This window comes from Coregonus clupeaformis, chromosome 27, assembly GCF_020615455.1.
Source record: "Coregonus clupeaformis isolate EN_2021a chromosome 27, ASM2061545v1, whole genome shotgun sequence".
In the NCBI taxonomy this organism is placed as follows: Eukaryota; Metazoa; Chordata; class Actinopteri; order Salmoniformes; family Salmonidae; genus Coregonus; species Coregonus clupeaformis.
Window position 1 is genome coordinate 52,124,177 of NC_059218.1, and position 21,517 is coordinate 52,145,693.

General features: G+C 43.4%; 2 protein-coding genes across 2 annotated transcripts; one reads left to right on the forward strand and one right to left on the reverse strand.

The window, feature by feature from the left end:
- Positions 1-7,924: 7,924 nt before the first annotated feature.
- Positions 7,925-12,775, forward strand: fuom (fucose mutarotase). The gene is made up of 6 exons (XM_041866795.2): positions 7,925-8,107; positions 11,229-11,297; positions 11,706-11,776; positions 11,861-11,959; positions 12,037-12,110; positions 12,507-12,775. Exons 1-6 carry the CDS (start codon positions 8,023-8,025, stop codon positions 12,571-12,573), a joined length of 465 nt encoding a protein of 154 aa, XP_041722729.1. The 5' UTR covers positions 7,925-8,022; the 3' UTR covers positions 12,574-12,775.
- A 56-nt stretch (positions 12,776-12,831) lies between these two features.
- Positions 12,832-18,703, reverse strand: si:ch211-217g15.3 (uncharacterized protein LOC368914 homolog). Its single transcript, XM_041866794.2, has 4 exons — positions 18,647-18,703; positions 15,750-15,816; positions 13,997-14,034; positions 12,832-13,760 (listed from the first exon to the last, which is right to left on the reverse strand). The coding sequence occupies exons 1-4, from the start codon at positions 18,652-18,654 to the stop codon at positions 13,070-13,072; spliced, it is 804 nt and encodes a 267-aa protein (XP_041722728.2). The 5' UTR covers positions 18,655-18,703; the 3' UTR covers positions 12,832-13,069.
- Positions 18,704-21,517: the final 2,814 nt, after the last annotated feature.

Below are 21,517 nucleotides of genomic sequence, written 5' to 3' on the forward strand. Positions count from 1 at the left end.
ACTATGACTTTTCAGATCACCCAGTAGTGCTATCTGCAGGGTTAGCTCCAGGTAAATATTGCAATCCTTTAGCCATTCCTTGACCTGTGTCCAAAAACAAGCTACAAATGGACAGTACCAAAACAAATTATCTAATGATTCTGTCTCTTCACAGCAAAATCTGCAGAGCTGGGAAGATTGTGTCCCAACATTGAATTTTAAAGAGAAACAAGTTCCATAATCCCACAGGTAATAGGCTTATGGAAGAAAAAAAAAAATGCTCCAGAGTAGAGAATATTGGTTTAGCCAGAGACCAAAAAGCTGAACAGATAAACAACATTTTGATTTGCAGGAGAGGGAAATTGCATTGAATCAAATTATTAGTCTCCAAGTATTTACCGCCCGTAATGGCTGGGTAGGCCTACCCCTAGTCTTTATTATATTACGGTAAGCCACAAATGGTCTTATGATTTGTGTCCTACAAATTTGGGCCGATTGTCTTCATTTTTTTTTTTTTTAAGCGCAACACAGGGTTTTTAGTGATCGATAATGTTGAGCAACTGTGATTTTTATTTGTAACTGCTAGTAGTGGAAGCAGCAGCCTGACTGGTTCCTTTTTTTCAGGTGAAGAACTTCAGCTTTGACTCAGAGAAAGCCTTGCTGCCCGAGAGCTTTGAGGCAGTCTCTTTGTTTTCACCAAGGTTTCCACCTCAGCCACCTTAAGCAGAGTTTCCTCGGAGACAGGCCCAAATCAAATGAATGATGCAATAATGCACATGTAACAAAACCTATTTTCTTACCGAACTATCAAAATACATTTATTGATTTATAGATTGCGCCCGTGTTCAATAAGGATGACATTTAGCCAACATTTGGAGCTGAGAGGAGTATTGCGATAATGTTTTATTAAATTATATAAGTTCACAATTCTAAAGTTCAAGGGAATGGGAACTGACAGGAACTTTTTCTGCAGCCACAACCCCACAATATGTGCATTGAATCTCATTATTGTTGTTGTTGTGACATTGTTGTTACCAACTCCGAGGACTATGCCTTGTACAGTGCATTCGAAAAGTATTCTTACCCCTTGACTTTTTCCACATTTTGTTACATTACAGCCTTATTCTAAAATTGATTAAATTGTATTTTTTTCCTCATCAGTCTACATAAAATACCTCATAATGACAAAGCAAAAACAGGTTTTTAGAAACTGATATCACATTTACATAAGTATTCAGACCCTTTACTCAGTACTTTGTTGAAGCACCTTTGGCAGCGATTACAGCCTCGAGTCTTCTTGGGTATGGCGCTACAAGCTTGGCACACCTGAATTTGGGGAGTTTCTCCCATTCTTCTCTGTAGATCCTCTCAAGCTCTGTCAGGTTGGATGGGGAGCGTCGCTGCACAGCTATTTTCAGGTCTCTCCAGAGATGTTCGATCGGATTCAAGACTGGGCTCTGGCTGGGCCACTCAAGGACATTCAGAGACTTGTCCCGAAGCTACTCCTGCATTGTCTTGGCTGTGTGCTTAGGGTCGTTGTCCTGTTGGAAGGTGAACCTTCACCCCAGTCTGAGGTCCTGAGCTCTCTGGAGCAGGCTTTCATCAAGGATCTCTCTGAACCCCACAGCATGATGCTGCCACCACCATGCTTCACCGTAGGGATGGTGCCAGGTTTCCTCCAGACGTGACGCTTGACATTCAGGCCAAAGAGTTCAATGGTTTCATCAGACCAGAGAATCTTGTTTCTCATGGTCTGAGAGTCCTTTAGGTGCCCTTTGGCAAACTCCAAGCGGGCTGTCACGTGCCTTTTACTGAGGAGGGGCTTCCGTCTGGCCACTCTACCAAGGCCTGATTGATGGAGTGCTGCAGAGATTGTTGTCCTTCTAGAAGGTTCTCCCATCTCAACAGAGGAACTCTGAAGCTCTGTTTGGCTGGGCGGCCAGCTCTAGGAAGAGTCTTGGTGGTTCCAAACTTCTTCCATTTAAGAATGATGGAGGCCACTGTGTTCTTGGGGACCTTCAATGCTGCAGACATTTTTTGGTACCCTTCCCCAGATCTGTGCCTCGACATAATTCCTTTGACCTCATGGCTTGGTTTTTGCTCTGACATGCACTGTCAAATGTGGGACCTTATATAGACAGGTGTGTGCCTTTCCAAATCATATCCAATCAATTGAATTGACCACAGGTGGACTCCAATCAAGTTGTAGAAACATCTCAATGTTTATCAATGGAAACAGGATGCACCTGAGCTCAATTTCGAGTCTCATAGCAAAGGGTCTGTAAATAAGGTATTTCTGTTTTTTTATTTTTTATAAATGTGAACATTTTTCTAAAAACCGGTTTTCGCTTTGTCATTATGGTGTATTGTGTGTAGATTGATGATGGAAAAATATAATTTCATCCCTTTTAAAATAAGGCTGTAACGTAACAAAATGTGGAAAAGGGGAAGGGGTCTGAATACTTTCCGAATGCACTGTATATAAGCAGTTAAAATTAGTTACTTTTGACCAACTTCAGTTGCATTCAGTTATGATATTTTAGCCTAATGATATAGGACATTTATGTGACACAATATCACTTCATTGCATTTTAGATGCCTTTGAGTCTTTATTTGGAGAAGAATTCTTGAAATGGCGCTGGAGAAGATGGCTGCCGTTTTACAGCCCTCTAACCAATTGTACTATTATGTGTGTTTTTTCGCGTTATTTGTAATTTATTCTGCACATAATGTTTCTGCCACCGTCTCTAAGCTAACGACCCTGGGACTAAACACCTCCCTCTGCAACTGGATCCTGGACTTCCTGACGGGCCGCCCCCAGGTGGTAAGGGTAGGTAACAACACATCTGCCACGCTGATCCTCAACACGGGGGCCCCTCAGGGGTGCGTGCTCAGTCCCCTCCTGTACTCCCTAGTCACCCATGACTGCATTGCCAGGCATGACTCCAAAACCATCATTAAGTTTTACGATGACACAACAGTGAAAATGGCGCCAGAGAAGATGGCTGCCGTTTTACAGCCCTCTAACCAATTTTACGATTATAGACCACACTATTTACCAAGAGAGTTTCCATCTATATTTTTCATAGCTGTCTATCTACCACCACAAACCAATGCTGGCACTAAGATTGCACTCAATGAGCTGTATAAGGCCATAAGTAAACAGGAAAACGCTCATCCAGAGGCAGCGCTCCTAGTGGTTGGGGACTTTATTGCAGGGAAACTTAAATCCGTTCGACCTAATTTCTACCAGCATGTTAAATGTGCAACCAGAAGGAAAAAAAACTCTAGACCACCTTTACTCCACACACAAAGACGTGTACAAAGCTCTCCCTCGCCCTCCATTTGGAAAATCTGATCATAACTCTATCCTCCTGATTCCTGCTTATAAGCAAAAACTAAAGCAGGAAGCACCAGTGACTCGGTTAATAAAAAAGTGGTCAGATGACGCAGATGCTAAGCTACAGGACTGTTTTGCTAGCACAGACTGGAATATGTTCCGGGATTCTTCCGATAGCATTGAGGAATACACCACATCAGTCACTGGCTTCATCAATAAGTGCATCGATGACGTCGTCCCCACAGTGACCATACGTACATACCCCTACCAGAAGCCATGGATTACAGGCAACATCCGCACTGAGCTAATGGGTAGAGAGCTGCCGCTTTCAAGGAGCGGGACTCTAACCCAGACACATATAAGAAATCCCGCTATGCCCTTCGACGAACCATCAAACAGGCAAAGAGTCAATACAGGACTAAGATTGAATCGTAATACACCATCTCTGACGCTCGTCGGATGTGGCAGGCCTTGAAAACGATTACAGACTACAAAGGGAAGCACAGCCGTGAGCTGCCCAGTGACACAAGCCTACCAGACGAGCTAAACCACTTATATGCTTGCTTCAAGGCAAGCAACACTGAAGCATGCATGAGAGCATCAGCTGTTCCAGATGAATATGTGATCACGCTCTCTGTAGCCGATGTGAGTAAGACTTTTAAGCAGGTCAACATTTACAAGGCCGCAGGGCCAGACGGATTACCAGGATGTGTACTCCGAGCATGCGCTGACCAACTGGCAAGTGTCTTCACTGATATTTTCAACATGTCCCTGACTGAGTCTGTAATACCTACATGTTTCAAGCAGACCACCATAGTCCCTGTGCCCAAGAACACTAAGATAACCTGCCTAAATGACTACCGACCCGTAGCACTCACGTCTGTAGCCATGAAGGCTGGTCATGGCTCACATCAACACCATTATCCCAGAAAGCTTAGACCCACTCCAATTTGCATACCGCCCCAACAGATCCACAGATGATGCAAGCTCTATTGCACTCCACACTGCCCTTTCCCACCTGGACAAGAGGAACACCAACCTGAGAATGCTATTCGTTCAACACCATAGTGCCCTCAAAGCTGATCACTAAGCTAACGACCCTTGGTCTAAACACCTCCCTCTGCAACTGGATCCTGGACTTGCTGATGGGCCGCCCCCAGGTGGTAAGGGTAGGTAACAACACATCTGCCACGCTGATCCTCAACACGGGGGCCCCTCAGGGGTGCATGCTCAGTCCCCTCCTGTACTCCCTGGTCACCCATGACTGCATTGCCAGGCACGACTCCAAAACCATCATTACGTTTTCCGACGACAAAACATGTAATGGACATACACAAAATAGTCCAAATTGGTGAAGTGAAATGAAAAAAATAACTTCTTTCAAAAAATTATACAAAATAAATAACGGAAAAGTGTTGCGTGCATATTTACATTTACATTTACGTCATTTAGCAGACGCTCTTATCCAGAGCGACTTACATGTATTCACCCCCTTTGCTATGAAGTCCCTAAATAAGATCTGGTGCAACCAATTAACTTCAGAAGTCACATAATTAGCTAAATAAAGTCCACCTGTGTGCAATCTAAATGTCACATGATCTGTCACAGGATCTCAGTATATATACACCTGTTCTGAAAGGCCCCAGAGTCTGCAACACCACTAAGCAATGGGCACCACCAAACAAGCGGCACCAACAAGCAAGCTGCACCAACAAGCAAGCGGCACCATGAAGACCAAGGAGCTCTCCAAACAGGTCAGGGACCAAGTTGTGGAGAAGTACAGATCAGGGTTGGGTTATAAAAAAATATCAGAAACTTTGAACATCCCATGGAGCAGCATTAAATCCATTATAAAAAAATGGAAAGAATATGGCATCACAACAAACCTGCCAAGAGAGGGCCGCCCACCAAAACTCATGGACCAGGCAAGGAGGGCATTAATCAGAGAGGCAACAAAGAGACCAAAGATAACCCTGAAGGAGCTGCAAAGCTCCACAGTGGAGATTGGAGTATCTATCCATAGGACCACTTTAAGCCTTACACTCCACAGAGCAGGGCTTTACGGAAGAGTGGCCAGAAAAAAGCCATTGCTTAAAGAAAGAAACTCTTTGGCCTGAATGCCAGGCGTCACGTCTGGAGGAAACCTGGCACCATCCCTACGGTGAAGCATCGTGGTGGCAGCATCATGCTGTGGGGATGTTTTTCAGGGGCAGGGACTGGGAGACTAGTCAGGATCAAGGGAAAGATTAACGGAGCAAAGTACAGAGAGATCCTTGATGAAAACCTGCTCCAGAGTGCTCAGGACCTCAGACTGGGGTGAAGGTTCACCTTCCAACAGGACAACGACCCTAAGCACACAGCCAAGACAATGCAGTGGTGGCTTCAGGACAAGTCTCTGAATGTCCTTGAGTGGCCCAGCCAGAGCCTGGACTTGAACCCGATCGAACATCTCTGGAGAGACCTGAAAATAGCTGTGCAGCGACGCTCCCCATCCAACCTGACAGAGCTTGAAAGGATCTGCAGAGAAGAATGAGAGAAACTCCCCAAATGCAGGTGTGCCAAGCTTGTAGCGTCATACCCAAGAAGATTCAAGACTGTAATTGCTGCCAAAGGTGCTTTGAAAAAGTACTGAGTAAAAGGGTCTGAATACTTATGTAAATGTAATATTTCTGTTTTGTATTTTTTATACATTTGCAAGAATTTATAAAAAACTGTTTTTGTTTCGTCATTATGGGGTATTGTGTGTAGATTGATGGGGGGACGACAATTTGATCAATTTTAGAATAAGGCTGTAACGTAACAAAATGTGGAAAAAGTCAAGGGGTCTGAATATTTTCCAAATGCACTGTATGTGTTTACTAATTCACAACTAGGACGGGTAACACTTTATTTTAAGGCTCCGTAATAAACCATTGATAAGGTGTTCACCATTTATTAATCATTACTCCCACATTAATAAACAATTTACTAATCATTAGTAAAGTATTTTTGCAGTCCCTAATCTAAGGTGAGTGCTATTTATAATTTATTGATACTTTATATGTGTTTTGAATGACCAGAGTAATTTCTCACCAAAAGATGGTTATGCCACTGGTAGACATTCCTGCTGTACCTTGTAAAAGAACAAGCACACAACACAGGATGTTTAATGAAATATATACAGTACCAGTCAAAAGTTTGTATGACAGCCAGGCACTTATATTTGAAATATACTGTATTTAGGCTAAGGTATTATGAGCCAATGGTCATCTATTAGGCATTAATTCAGTAATCTTCATTATCTAATAATTGTGTTTATTCATTCACAACTAGGATGTTGTTGGGCCCAGCACAGGCAGTGTGGTCCCCCCTTCTGGTACCAGCACTGTGGGAAAGGATGCTAGGCTTAGCAGAGATAACTCAGAGGTGAGTGTAGTGGAGGTAGGAAGAAAACAGAGAGACACAGATGTACTGCCATTTCCTTAATATGTTTGCTCTATACATAATTAACTATTAACACTTAGGCGTGACAGACAGACAGACAGAGTGACAACAGAGGAGAACAAGGAGAATCACAGACAGACAGAGTGACAGATGGACAGACAGACAGTCAGAGGAAGACTGCAGAACAGGGTGGCAACAGAGGCACATTTATAGTGGTGAGTTGTATCTCCAGTGGTGCTGTTACATGTTGTATTTGTCTTAAACAGCTGGTAAAAAAGGAGGACTATGTTTCACCGGTCACTGGTACAGTAAAAGCTGAGAAACGCTTAGCCTCTACGAATCTGAGAGTGGAAGACTCGTCTCTCGTCTCTAACATCTTTGTAAACAGTCCCATCACAAGTAAGACTGTTGAATAAACTTCATTTGAACGTACTTTACCTATTGTCTGCAGATTTTTTCCTTATGTAGGAGGTAATCTGTGACAAAATATCTACAGAGTAGTGTTATTAACCCGACTTTCAGTACGCTGGTCTGTATGTCGGTTTGTATTTTCAATGCTGATGCAATTCGCATGGGACTTGCACAATACAGTATGTCAACAATGACCGAGTTTAACCGAAGTACGGACCAAACATTGTCCCATGCAATCAGCTAGCAAATTTCACAAGCACTTCCAGCTGATTGCGAGGGAACGCGTTTTGGTGTTTACATACATATTGTGCATCATGTAAAACGCGTCAGGAGATGGAAAATACAAGCGACAGAACCTACCGGCGCCACAAAAATTCTGGTGAACAACATTTTCCTGTGGTTACCCTATCTCCACTTCCTACAGCCAAAAGGACCAACAGCACAGACAACCGGTAAAGTATGTTTAAATATCATTGTATTCAACATTCTGGCCTGTAGAGACTATTGCATCTTTTTTTACAGCAACTTCTTTCAGACTGATATCCATGGAGTAACCATGGTAACAGTCTGATATTTAGACAAAGACACGCTGTACTATAGTTGCCTAGGTTATGTGTCAGTAGCATTACTGCCTGTATGTGTAAGTAGCAGGGGGTGCGTGCTCGCGATGATGTGGGTTGGTGTGGCTGAAATGCCAGGGCTGAATCTTTGTCCCAGTCCGCCCCTAAAGAGGGGTGTGCCTTCACTGCCTGTAGTTCTGCAACCTGTGTTAGACCAATCAAATAGCCTACAAGCACGCTGATCTCATGACTTACTTCCTGGTCGTCTTTTTCCTTCTGTGAAGTGTCTGTGTTATCGAACCTGCAACTATGGTTATTCTAAAAGGAATACCGTCCATTCTGTCGCCAGAGCTGCTGTTTGCCCTGGCCAAGATGGGCCACGGAGACGAACTGGGTAAATAAATCAGCTAGCTACACTCATAAGAACGAACCTAAATGTGCTGGTTCAGTGAAGGTCTGTGAACGTCACCTGTTGTCAGGATCTTGTTGTCAGTAGTGATGTTACGTTTGATACGGGAGCTCCGATGCATGCGTCGAAATCGCTAACGCGTTTAACACACGACTGTGTTTTGCGCAAAATAGTATGCAGCATCATCTGGATATGTGTGCAACAAAAGTTCAACATTCACCTTCTGCTACCATTTCTGGCAACCCGTTTACGAATACAGTTGACGCATACGTTCGAAAAATCCAACGTATGCACCAAAAAGAACGCTCTGCAACACAATTTCGCAACGCAAACGCAGCGTTCCATTGGAAATTAATGTACTTCTGGTGTCCCAAAACGCAAAACACAGTCGGTGTACTTAAAACAAAGCAGTATGCCTATCAGAGTTGCCAGGTACAGGTGCAATTTCTAAGACATTGACCACTCAAAACCAGCGCAAAGGGTCTGAAAACTAGCCCAAATCGTTTTTCCACAGCAAGAGAAGAGTGGCCACATTTATACAATACACTTTTTTTCCATAACGTTATCGTGCCAATTAAGAAGGAATGTCGACGTAACTTGTAAGGACTTTAGAAGCAAAAACATGAATAGCTTGGCAATTTAGAGGTAAGAAGTGCTTGTGTTTCCCAATAGCCTGCTGGAATAGGCTACTGAGGATGGCGTCTTCATTTCAATCACTGAATTAAATATGAATAATATGTATATGAACTGAATATGCTTGTCAACAACAGCCAGTGTTTATTATATATATATATTTTTACCTGTAGCCTATTCTGACTGACTGTTACCTTCAATCTAATGCTTTCTAACAACTGATCGGCAATTGCGATAGAGATTTGATAGCTTCAAATGTAACTAAACGTGGCCATTAATAGTTGCAAAATAACACAAGGCTACAACAACAATACAGGCTATTTATTAAATCTGTTTGCCAGTGGCACAAATTGATTTGCAATGACACCATCCCTACAGTGAAGCATGGTGTTTGCAGCATCATGCTGTGGGGATGTTTTTCAGCGGCAGGTACTAGGAGACTAGTCAGGATCAAGGCAAAGATGAACAACTCGCTGGTTTGAATCCCCGAGTTGGCAAGGTGGAGAAATCAGCCATTCTGCCCTTGAGCAAGGCAGTTAACCCCCAACAACAACTGCTCCCTGGGTGCCGGTGATGTCGATTTAAGGCAGCCCCCCGCACCTCTGATTCGGAGGGGTTGGGTTAAATGGTGGAAGACCCATTTCGGTTGAATGCATTCAGTTGTGCAGTTGTACAGAGAGATCCTTGATGAAAACCTGCTCCAGAGCGCTCAGGACCTCAGACTGGGACGAAGGTTCGCAGGACAACAACCCTAAGCACACAGCCAAGACAACGCAGGAGTGGCTTCGGGACAAGTCTCTGAATGTCCTTGAGTTGCCCAGCCAGAGCCCGGACTTGAACCCGATCGAACATAGCTGTGCAGCAACGCTCCCCATCAAACCTGACAAAGCTTGAGAGGATCTGCAGAGAAGAATGGGAGAAACTCCCCAAATACAGGTGTGCCAAGGTTGTAGCGTCATACCCAAGAAGACTCTAGGCTGTAATCGCTGCCAAAGGTGCTTCAAAAAAGCACTGAGTAAAGGGTCTGAATACTATACTATACTATAAATGTAATATTTCCATTATTTATTTTTAATGAGCAAAAAATTCTAAAAACCTGTTTTTGCTTTGTCATTGTGGGGTATTGTGTGTAAATTGATGAGTGAAAAAAACTATGTAATTCATTTTATAAGGCTGTAACCTAACAAAATGTGGAAAAAGTCAAGGGGTCTGAATACTTTCCAAAGGCCGCAGCGCAACTTAGAAGTAGCCTAAAAACCAGCAAACCGCAACCAATATATTGTCACCCCGACATCGTTTTCAAATTTGGCCAAATATGTGGTAAAACCACTGACATGGCAACCCTGGTGCCGGCGCATGTATCGTGTTATTAGAAGCACGTAATCAATGACGTCCGAAGTTTCGTTTCGTCGAATAACCACCTGATTGGTTTGGTATTGGTTTCGGCAGAGATCATTTTGAGGAGATGGGGAAACTCCATTGGAATCGTACTAACGCTGATTGTGTATGTTGCCCATGCGTCGTCAATGGGCCTTGCGGTGCATTCTGGGCGCTTTTGGGACAAGCAGAGCTCTCCTTCAAGAAGTGACTGGGAATCAATTGGGCGCTAGCTGAAAAACCCAACATTAACTTGAATTTTGTCAACAAGAAGTACAACATTACAAATATTTTATGTTGTTCTTGTCTATTACCGTTCTGTACTTTGTCATATTTGTACGTTTTTTGTGGACCTCAGGAATGTGCAGAAGCTAATGGGGATCTGCATAAACTAAACCACTTTGTTGATTAAAGCCTCGAGTAATGAACCTATTTTCGACACAATTGGCAGGAATGCCTAAATGCTTCAGGAAGCTTCATTTCCCCATCACTAGTGTCAGTGCAGGTCTAGGAATCCAAATTGACCACATGTAGCCTAACCAATTGGAATTGCGAACGTGCATAAAGATGGCAGTATTCAGATATGACATCATTGTTTTAGCACCATCCACACTGAGTTTTTAAACTACAGCGCGTGATATGGTTCAATGTAACAATAAATCAGCATATTGTTTTTTGAAATTGCCGGAGTCTTAAAGCTAAAATTGGGATAATGTATACTCTGCTAATGACCATACAAAAAAAGAGTAAAGGAGAGCAATGTACAATACGGCGAACGTAGCAAAACAAGGAATTTGTGGTAAGTGCATGGGGGCCGCCATCTTTATGCATCTCCACTATTGGCTTTTGTCTCTAAACTCCTCAAACATAGGCTGTAGGTTTATACCACTCAAGCAAAGTGAAATGCAATAGTCAATAGAACACAATACAGTTTTAGTTTATCCCCCATCCAATCAATCTGGCAACTTCTGTTAAAAAAAATATATAATTGTCAACTGTCAACTCATTACTCAACTCAAACTCCTGGGTGCAGATTTAAGTCCCCAACAAGGACAATAAAGATATTTATATATTTTAATTGATTGTCTCATTACAGTTCTGGCTGATACAAACTTCCCTACCTCCTCCACCTGCACCTGCGGTCCCATTGAGATCCGAGCTGATGGTAGGTGTATAGTTAACCTTTACTTAACCAGGAGAACAGAAAAAACACTCTGGGTACTTATATTGTGTAGTACCGGTATGTAGTATACTTATATAATGTATAGTCTGTAGTGTTTCATTGAATTAAAGTTAGGGTTGTGATGATTCCAGTATCGCAATATAATTTTCCATGGCAAAAATGAAAACACGATGTATGTAAAATATTGTGTTCTTATAGCATGGAAAATAAATAAATGTGTCACTGGATGACAACAAATAATTTGTTTGTTTCCCACATTAGGGCTGTTTTCCTAAAGAAGTTAAATCCGCTTCGTGTTTTGTTTCCTTGCCAGTGTTGCCACGATACTGGCCCTAATTAAAGAGTGTGTTGTATTGTATCATATGGTCAGTCTCTGTGATTTTCCTGCAGGTCTAGGGGCTGCTGAGCTTTTGGAGGCCATTTTGAAGCTATTGCCCCTGGATACCTACGTCCCCAGCCCGGTAGGACCCCAGGAACTGGATATGTCAATATGTCACATCTGGAAATCTAGCTGGACAGAGACCAATTGTTTTGTGTGTGTGTAGGCTGCCGTAATGGAGTTGGTGGACAGTGACAAAAAAAGGGGACTAGCCACTCCGGTATGGGACATCTTCAGACAGAAGCTGGCACATGCTGGGGTACAGGTGAGTGGATAGGGGTGAAGACATACATTCACACATACTTAAATGTTGAGTAAAGTTATTGTGTGTTCTGTGTCCAGGCTCCTCTAGAGAAGGTGGAGAGATTTGCTTTCTATGAACGAGCCAAGAAAGCCTTTGCTGTTGTAGCAACTGGGTGAGATAAAGGTTTTTCTCTCTGTGTGTGTGTGTGTGTGTGTGTGTGTGTGTGTGTGTGTGTGTGACATGCATCGGTGTAGATTAGTGGGGCGGCAGGTAACCTAGCGGTTAACAGCGTTGGGCCAGTGACCGAAAGGTCGCTGGTTCGAATCCCAGAGTTGGCAAGGTGGAGAAATCAGCCATTCTGCCCTTGAGCAAGGCAGTTAACCCCCAACAACAACTGCTCCCTGGGTGCCGGTGATGTCGATTTAAGGCAGCCCCCCGCACCTCTGATTCGGAGGGGTTGGGTTAAATGGTGGAAGACACATTTCGGTTGAATGCATTCAGTTGTGCAACTGACAAGGTATCTCCCTAGTGTAGTGTGTGTTTACTGTGTCGCTCTCTCTATAAACAGGGAGACAGCACTCTATGGGTGCCTGATACTGAAGAAGGGAGTCATCCCGGGTGAACTACTAGATTGACACACACAATGACTGTCATCGACGGGGCACAACCAAATTTTGCATTACCTAACAAATTACCTAAGAATTTAAGTTTGCGTGTTTCTGAAAAACATCTAGATTTTCTTTAAAAATATATATATTATTTTAATGTTGATGTCAAGATCCATCTGAAATGTAATAAGCAATGTATCAATTGTAAATAAACAATATAGTGATTTTGCTATTCGTATTCCATGTGAATGATTGTTAAGTAGATACAAGACAGATACATTACAGTAGAGGTTACAGGTGTCTTTAATGTCATAGAAGATCGACTTATACAGTACTGGTTATTAAACATATAATAAACTGTTAGAGCCATACAGTGTTAGATAATATACTTCTATAGTCACTCCCAAGTGCATTTAACCCATTACTGTATGTACAAGCTTTTAACTGTATTTGATTGGATGCAGTAGAGCTGAAGCTGACAGTCAGAGTTAGGGGGCAGATATTATGGGTCTTAGGTGTTTAATTAATGATGATAGAGGTCATCCAGGTCCTCCTCTGGTTGGCTGTACATCCTCTGAGAGGGCCAATCGGCAGACTGCTGCATGTCCTGGCCCCTCCCAATCACCTGAACAGGTACAGGCAGGTCACCATGGTAGAGGTCATCCCTGTCCTCCTCTGGCTTACTATGACCCCTGACCTCTGCCCCTACAGCAGAGAGTTCCCCCTGGTGAGGCACGTCCACTTGAGGCCAGTCTCCCCCCTTCATCTCTGGATGGTAGAGCTCGTCCCAGTCCTGTTCAGGGTGCCGTGGATCCACCAGGCCTGAGAAGAGATGAGAGATGTTATCTAGATCTATCCCAGCCTCCTGGTAGTACTTGGTGTTATCCTCCTCTATGGGCTCTGTCTGGATGGCCACCCCAACGAAGGTGTCCTCTGTCTGAGGTCGGGCTCTAGCTAGGTCAGCCTCCTGGGGCTGCTCCATGGATGGGTGGTACAGATGGTCCATGTCCTCCTCGGTTGTGGAGTATCTGCCTTTGACTACCTCAATTTCTACCTCTTTTTCTACCTTCTGTCTCTTCCCACCTCCCCTGTCCCCTCTCATGTTCTTCCAGATGGGCATGACAGGGTTGATGTCATTGTCAGTAATGTCCATGTTTTCAGGAGCCTCCACCTGCTTCAGCCCCAGATCAAACATCCCCTTCTCCTCCTCAGACCTAGAGAGGGAGTGAACAGTGAAGCATTATTACTGGGTGGAGGGAGGGAAACGCAGGCCGGGATTCAATCTGTATAACGCTGTGGACAATGTTACCGTGTTTGTGGAAATCGCATTCAAGGTAAACGGTGCATTGTCGACAGTGCGATTGGATTGCATCCCGGCTTTAGGCTGATGCACAGGTCTGCATCGTTTATTATATATGAACCGAACGATAACAGAACAGAGAGGACTCACATCAGAGTCTCCTGGACTGCAGACTCAGCCACTTTACCCTGCAGGAGAGAGAACAGAAGACTGGTGCATAGGAGAATAATAGTACCTAGGACACTGAAGAGAGGCGAGTACATACACTGCTGTTGAAAAGTTTGGGGTCACTCAGAAATGTCCTTGTTTTCGAAAGAAAATAAAAAAAATTGTCCATTAAAATAACATCAAATTGATCAGAAACACAGTGTAGACATTGTTAATGTTGTAAATGGCTATCGTAGCTGGAAATGGCTGATTTTTAATGGAATATCTACATAGGCGTACAGAGGCCCATTATCAGCAACCATCAGTCCTGTGTTCCAATGGTACGTTGTGTTTGCTAATCCAAGTTTATCATTTCAAAAGGCTAATTGATAATTAGAAAACCCTTTTGCAATTATGTTAGCACAGCTGAAAACTGTTGTGCTGATTAAAGTAGCAATAAAACTGGCCTCCTTGAGACTAGTTGAGTATCTGGAGCATCACCAATTGTGGGTTCGATTACAGGCTCAAAATAGCCAGAAACAAATAACTTTCTTCTGAAACTCGTCAGTCTATTCTTGTTCTGAGAAATTAAGGCTATTCCATGCGAGAAATCGCCAAGAAACTGAACATCTCGTACAACGCTGTGTACTACTCCCTTCACAGAACAGCGCAAACTGGCACTAACCAGAATAGAAAGAGGAGTCGGAGGCCCCGGTGCACAACTGAGCAAGAGGACAAATATATTAGAGTATCTAGTTTGAGAAACAGACGCCTCACAGGTCCTCAACTGGCAGCTTCATTAAATAGTACCCGCAAAACACCAGTCTCAACATCAACAGTGAAGAGGTGACTCTGGGATGCTGCCCTTCTAGGCAGAGTTGCAAAGAAAAAGCTTAGAAAAGATTAAGATGGGCAAAAGAACACAGACACTGGACAGTGGAAGATTGGAAAAAAGTGTTATGGACAGACGAATCGAAGTTTGAGGTGTTGGGACCACAAAGAACAACATTTGTGAGATGCAGACCAAATGAAAAGATGTTGGAGGAGTGCTTGATGACCTATGTCAAGCATGGTGGAGGCAATGTGATGGTCTGGGGGTGCTTTGGTGGTGGTAAAGTGGGAGATTTGTACAGGGTAAAAGGGATCTTGAAGAAGGAAGGCTATCACTCAATTTTGCAACGCCATGCCATACCCTGTGGACGGCGCTTGATTGGAGCCAATTTCCTCCTACAACAGGACAATGACCCAAAGCACAGCTCCAAACTATGCAATAACTATTTAGGGAAGAAACAGTCAGATGGTATTCTGTCTATAATGGAGCGGCCAGCACAGTCACCGGATCTCAACCCTATTGAGCTGTTGTGGGAGCAGCTTGACCGTATGGTACGTAAGAAGTGCCCATCAAGCCAATCCAACTTGTGGGAGGTGCTTCAGGAAGCATGGGGTGAAATCTCTTCAGATTACCTCAACAAATTGACAACTAGAATGCCAAAGGTCTGCAAGGCTGTAATTGCTGCAAATGGAGGATTCTTTGACGAAAGCAAAGTTTGAAGGACACAATTATTATTTCTATTAAAAATCATTATTTCTAACCTTGTCAATGACTACATTTCCTATGCATTTTGCTGTATTTCCTATTCAAACTCATTTAATTGATGTTTTCATGGAAAACAAGGAAATGTCTAAGTGACCCCAAACTTTTGAACGGTAGTGTACATTAAAGTGGTGTTATATTTATGCAGTCTACGGTACATACCCAGGACTTGTATGGCTTGGCTGAGTTGCCATAAACCAGTAGAGAGATGCAGATCAACGCAGAAATTCTGAGAGGAAGAGAGACATGATCATCAACTGACTATTGATGATGATTATTAAACTGATTAACTGACACCTGATTCACTGTGTTCTGATGTAACGTGTATCAAATCAAATCAAATTGTATTTGTCACATGTGCCGAATACAACATCTGTAGACCTTACAGTGAAATTCTTACTTACAAGCCCTTAACCAACAATGCAGTTTTAAGAAAAATACATGTTAAGTAAAAAATTTAAATAAAATAACAAATAATTAAAGAGCAGCAGTAAAATAACAGTAGCGAGGCTATATACAAGGGGTACCGGTACAGAGTCAATGTGCGGGGGCACAGGTTAGTCGAGGTAATTGAGGTAATATGTACATGTGACTATGCATAGATAATAAACAGAGAGTAGCAGCAGCGTAAAAGAGGGGGTGGGGGACAATGCAAATAATCTGGGTAGCCATGATTAGCTGTTCAGGAGTCTTATGGCTTGGGGGTAGAAGCTGTTAAGAAGCCTTTTGGAACTAGAGTTGGCGCTCCGGTACCACTTGCCGTGCGGTAGCAGAGAGAACAGTCTATGACTAGGGTAGCTGGAGTCTTTGACAATTTTTAGGGCCTTCCTAGTATAGAGGTCCTGGATGGCAGGAAGCTTGGCTCCAGTGATGTACTGGGCCGTACGTACCACCCTCTGTAGTGCCTTGCGGTCGGAGGCCGAGCAGTTGCCATACCAGGCAGTGATGCAACCAGTCAGGATGCTCTTGATGGTGCAGCTGTATAACTTTTTGAGGATCTGGGGACCCATGCCAAATCTTTTCAGTCTCCTGAGGGGGAATAGGCTTTGTCGTGCCTTCTTCACGACTGTCTTGGTGTGTTTGGACCATGATAGTTTGTTGGAAATGTGGACACCAAGGAACTTGAAGCTCTCAACCTGCTCCACTACAGCCCCATCGATGAGAATGGAGGCGTGCTCGGTCCTCCTTTTCCGGTAGTCCATAATCATCTCCTTTGTCTTGATCACGTTGAGGGAGAGGGTGTTATCCTGGCACCACACGGCCAGGTCTCTGACCTCCCTATATGCTGTCTCATTGTTGTCGGTGATCAGGCCTACCACTGTTGTGTCATCAGAAAACGTAATGATGGTGTTGGAGTCGTGCCTGGCCATGCAGTCTTGGGTGACCAGGGAGAACAGGAGGGGACTGAGCACGCACCCCTGAGGGCCCCCCGTGTTGAGGATCAGCGTGGCAGATGTGTTGTTTCCTACCCTTACCACCTGGGGGCGGCCCGTCAGGAAGTCCAGGATCCAGTTGCAGAGGGAGGTGTTTAGTCCCAGGGTCCTTAGTGATGAGCTTTGAGGGCACTATGGTGTTTAACGCTGAGCTGTAGTCAGTGAATAGCATTCTCACGTAGGTGTTCCTTTTGTCCAGGTGGGAAAGGGCAGTGTGGAGTGCAATAGAGATTGCATCATCTGTGGACCGTTTGGGGCGGTATGCAAATTGGAGTGGGTCTAGGGTTTCTGAGATAATGGTGTTGATGTGAGCCATGACCAGCCTTTCAAAGCACTTCATGGCTACAGACGTGAGTGCTACGGGTCTGTAGTCATTTAGGCAGGTTACCGTAGTGTTCTTGATCACAGGGACTATGGTGGTCTGCTTGAAACATGTTGGTATTACAGACTCAGTCAGGGACAGGTTGAAAATGTCAGTGAAGACACTTGCCAGTTGGTCAGCGCATGCTCGGAGTACACGTCCTGGTAATCTGTCTGGCCTTGTGAATGTTGACCTGTTTAAAGGTCTTACTCACATCGGCTACGGAGAGCGTGATCACACAGTCATCTGGAACAGCTGAATCTCTCATGAATGCTTCAGTGTTGCTTGCCTCAAACCGAGCATAGAAGTAATTTAGCTCGTCTGGTAGGCTTGTGTCACTGGGCAGCTCGTGGCTGAGCTTTCCTTTTGTAGTCTGTTATAGTTTGCAAGCCCTGCCACATCCGACGAGCGTCGGAGCCGGTGTAGTACGATTCAATCTTAGTCCTGTATTGACTCTTTGCCTGTTTGTCGGTTCGTCTGAGGGCATAGCGGGATTTCTTATAAGCGTCCAGGTTAGAGTCCCGCTCCTTGAAAGCGGCAGCTCTTGGTAAATAGTGTGGTCTACAGCTTATCATGAGATACTCTACCTCAGGCGAGCAAAACCTTGAGACTTCCTTAATATCCGATTTTGTGCACCAGCTGTTGTTTACAAATATACACAGACCGCCACCCCTTGTCTTACTGGAGGCCGCTGTTCTATCTTGCCGATGCAGCGTAAACGCCGCCAGTTGTATGTTATCCATGTCGTCGTTCAGCCACGACTCGGTGAAACATAAGATATTACAGTTTTTAATGTCCCGTTGGTAGGATAACCTATATTTGTGATCGTAGCTCGTCTATTTTGTTATCCAATGATTGTACATTGGCTAATAGGACTGATGGTAGAGGCAGATTACCCACTAGCTGTCGGATCCTTACAAGGCACCCCGACCTACGTCCCCGATATCGCCGTCTCTTTCTCCTGCGAATGACGGGGATTTGGGCCTTGTCGGGTGTCTGAAGTAAATCCTTTGTGGCCGACTTGTTAAATAAAAAATATTTGTCCAGTAGAAGGTGAGTTATCGCTGTCCTGATATCCAGAACCTCTTTTTGGTCATAAGAGACGGTTGCAGAAACATTATGTACAAAATATATATATATTTTTTTAAACACACAATAGCACAGTTGGTTAGGAGCCCGTAAAACGGCAGCCATCTCCTCCGGCGCCATTCTCATGTACTATATGGCAATGGTTTTCCCCTGAAAGTACAGAAAGAGGTTCTTACCTGAACATGATGTCTCTGTGAAGTGTTCTTCCTGTGTGTTTCTCAGCTGAGATTATAGTCTTGGTGACACACACACACACACACACACCTGTCCTGACACACAACAGAACAAAGGTTGTATAATAAACTGATTTCGACCTTTGAACTCACCCAGTTATTCAGTATTATTAGCCATGTTGGCTGTCATGTTTGGGTTGTATGGCTATGTAATTTGTATAGACTGTTTAGCTTTGTGTATAAACTATGAGGAAGTCGTTATGTGGAAAATGAAGAGTCATAAGTGACATTTTAACCTCGCCATCACCACTGCTACACACTACAGAGGCTCTAAATGTCCTTCATCTGTGACAGATTTAAATGATAACACACAGGGACAAAATAGTTATACATTTATGTGTGGAATGGATTGTATTTTGGAAATATGAAGCCATTTATACAAGTCTGACATACTGCTGCTGAAGTTGAATTGGATATGATTGTTTCTGTCTGACACACTGGGGCCAGCCCGCCCAGCCCAGATTCTCTATGGCAGCATAACAACACAGTGAGATGAATCATTAACCATCTATTTTATCTGATGTTACCATGGTCTAACATTCTAACAGCCTTATCACCACTGTGTCACTGTAGCTAATTACACACACACAAACATCTTTCAATCCCCCCCTAAGCACACACACCAGCCTAGTCTCATTGACTTGATGTAACATAGTAAATCTAAATCCGGGACACTCAAATTAGTATGATATGTTACGTTTGGTATGGTTGCATAAGACAGAAGGTTACTTATGGCAAGAACGAAAAGAGGAGCATTTTAGCTAATTAGGAACTTTGCAACTACTTACTACTTTTTAGCTACATTGCAGCGACTTGCTAACCCTTCCCCTAACCTTAACCCTTTAACCTAACTCCTAACCGTAACCCGTAACCCCTAGCCTAGCTAACGTTGCCACCTAGCTAACGTTAGCGACAACAAATTGGAATTCTTAACTTACCATACTTATTGGAAATTTGTAAAATATTGTACGAATTGCAATTAAGAAACGTAACATATAATACTAAACGGAGGGAGACAGATTTACCTTTACTATGTTACGTCTACCACTGAGTACAGGTTGCACACACACATCCCTGCACACACACACAGGGTGGGAGAGATTGGATGCAGATGGATGTGGCTGTTATCTTGGTGTGTATGTGTGTGTGAAAATTATCTTTCTCTACATCAAAGTCTTCTGATAAGTTAAACCCTAGAAGACAAAACCATCAGCTATCCTAGCTATGATAACCAACTAACCATAATCAACCATGGCATACTGTTATTTCCTCAGGACTATAATAATAATATGCCATTTAGCAGACGCTTTTATCCAAAGTGACTTACAGTCATGCGTGCATACATTTTTACGTATGGGTCGTCCCGGGGCTCGAACCCACTACCCTGGCGTTACAAGCGCCATGCTCTACCAATTGAGCTACAGAGGACCACACTATCAATTAGTCGTCTTGTTTATTGTTTCTGCTTCCAACAGTCCTGTCTGACGCGTTACTCTGACCAGAAAAAAACATATTTGATTTTGTCCTTGTGAAACTGCAGCCTCTGTATATATACAGTAGGCCCATTAATGTAAAAATTACATTAACAGCCTAGTGACAGAAATATAATATCTGTGAAAAGGGTGTTTGACACACATCCAACTGTAGAAGAAAAAATGGTAATGTCCACTGTTTGCTTCTCCCACAAGTGATCTTTAATAAACAGTGAGTGGGAATTACCCTTTTTCTACAGAACTACGATATGATCCAGATAGCTGTGGCTGTCGCAGGGATGAATAGTTCCTACTGAGTGACTCTACATCTTAGTGGCCTCTCTCTCTCATCCAGGAACAAGAGAGTGTACACACACACACACCATAGGAGGCTGCTGAGGGGAGGCCGGCTCATAATAATGGCTGGAATGTGGTAAATGGAATGGTATCACACAAATGGAAACCATGTGTTTAAAGTATTCGATACCATTCAATTTATTCCGTTCTAGCCATTACTATGAGCCCGTCCTCCCCAATTAAGGTGCCACCGGCCACCTGTGACACACATCCTGTCCCAGGGATGGCTCCACAGCGACTGCTGCTATCTGGGCTTATGATCACATCCATGTGTCGCTACAGCAGAATGTACTCTCCTCTACATCGCACATCTACAGACTGTAGAGCCCCACAGTGGAGGTGTCATAATACCCATAGAACCTAGCGGTCAAATAGGGAAATGGTTCCAATCGTTTTTCCATCATTCATTTTTCCCATAGGGAATTTTATAAACACTTACAATGTTTCGTGTAGGCTTACCCTGGCATGACGTTTTGATAACCATGTAAATCTCTCTTGGACAAGGTAACTTTTATCAATATATTAATCTCTATTTACTCTCAGATTCAAAAATGCTAATTAGCATCAAAGTAGACATTGTGCAAGACTACAAATCCCTGCAAGCTCCTGAATGTCATCTCTAGCTGACACCTTTGTTAACAGGTATTGTGTCAATTACAAACTTCACACAATTGTCATTTTAAAGAAATGTAGCCATTTTATTAATTACTACATTTAGCTAACATTAGATAGTTAATCCAGAGATTCTTACCTTTGCCTCGATTCGGCAGTCTCGTCCAGATCATCATGGCATTTGTAGTTCTTTATGATAGCCACATTAGCTGCTAATTAGCGTTTCATTTTTGGTAAATACAGGCATATACAGTGGGGGAAAAAAGTATTTAGTCAGCCACCAATTGTGCAAGTTCTCCCACTTAAAAAGATGAGAGAGGCCTGTAATTTTCATCATAGGTACACGTCAATTATGACAGACAAAATGAGAAAA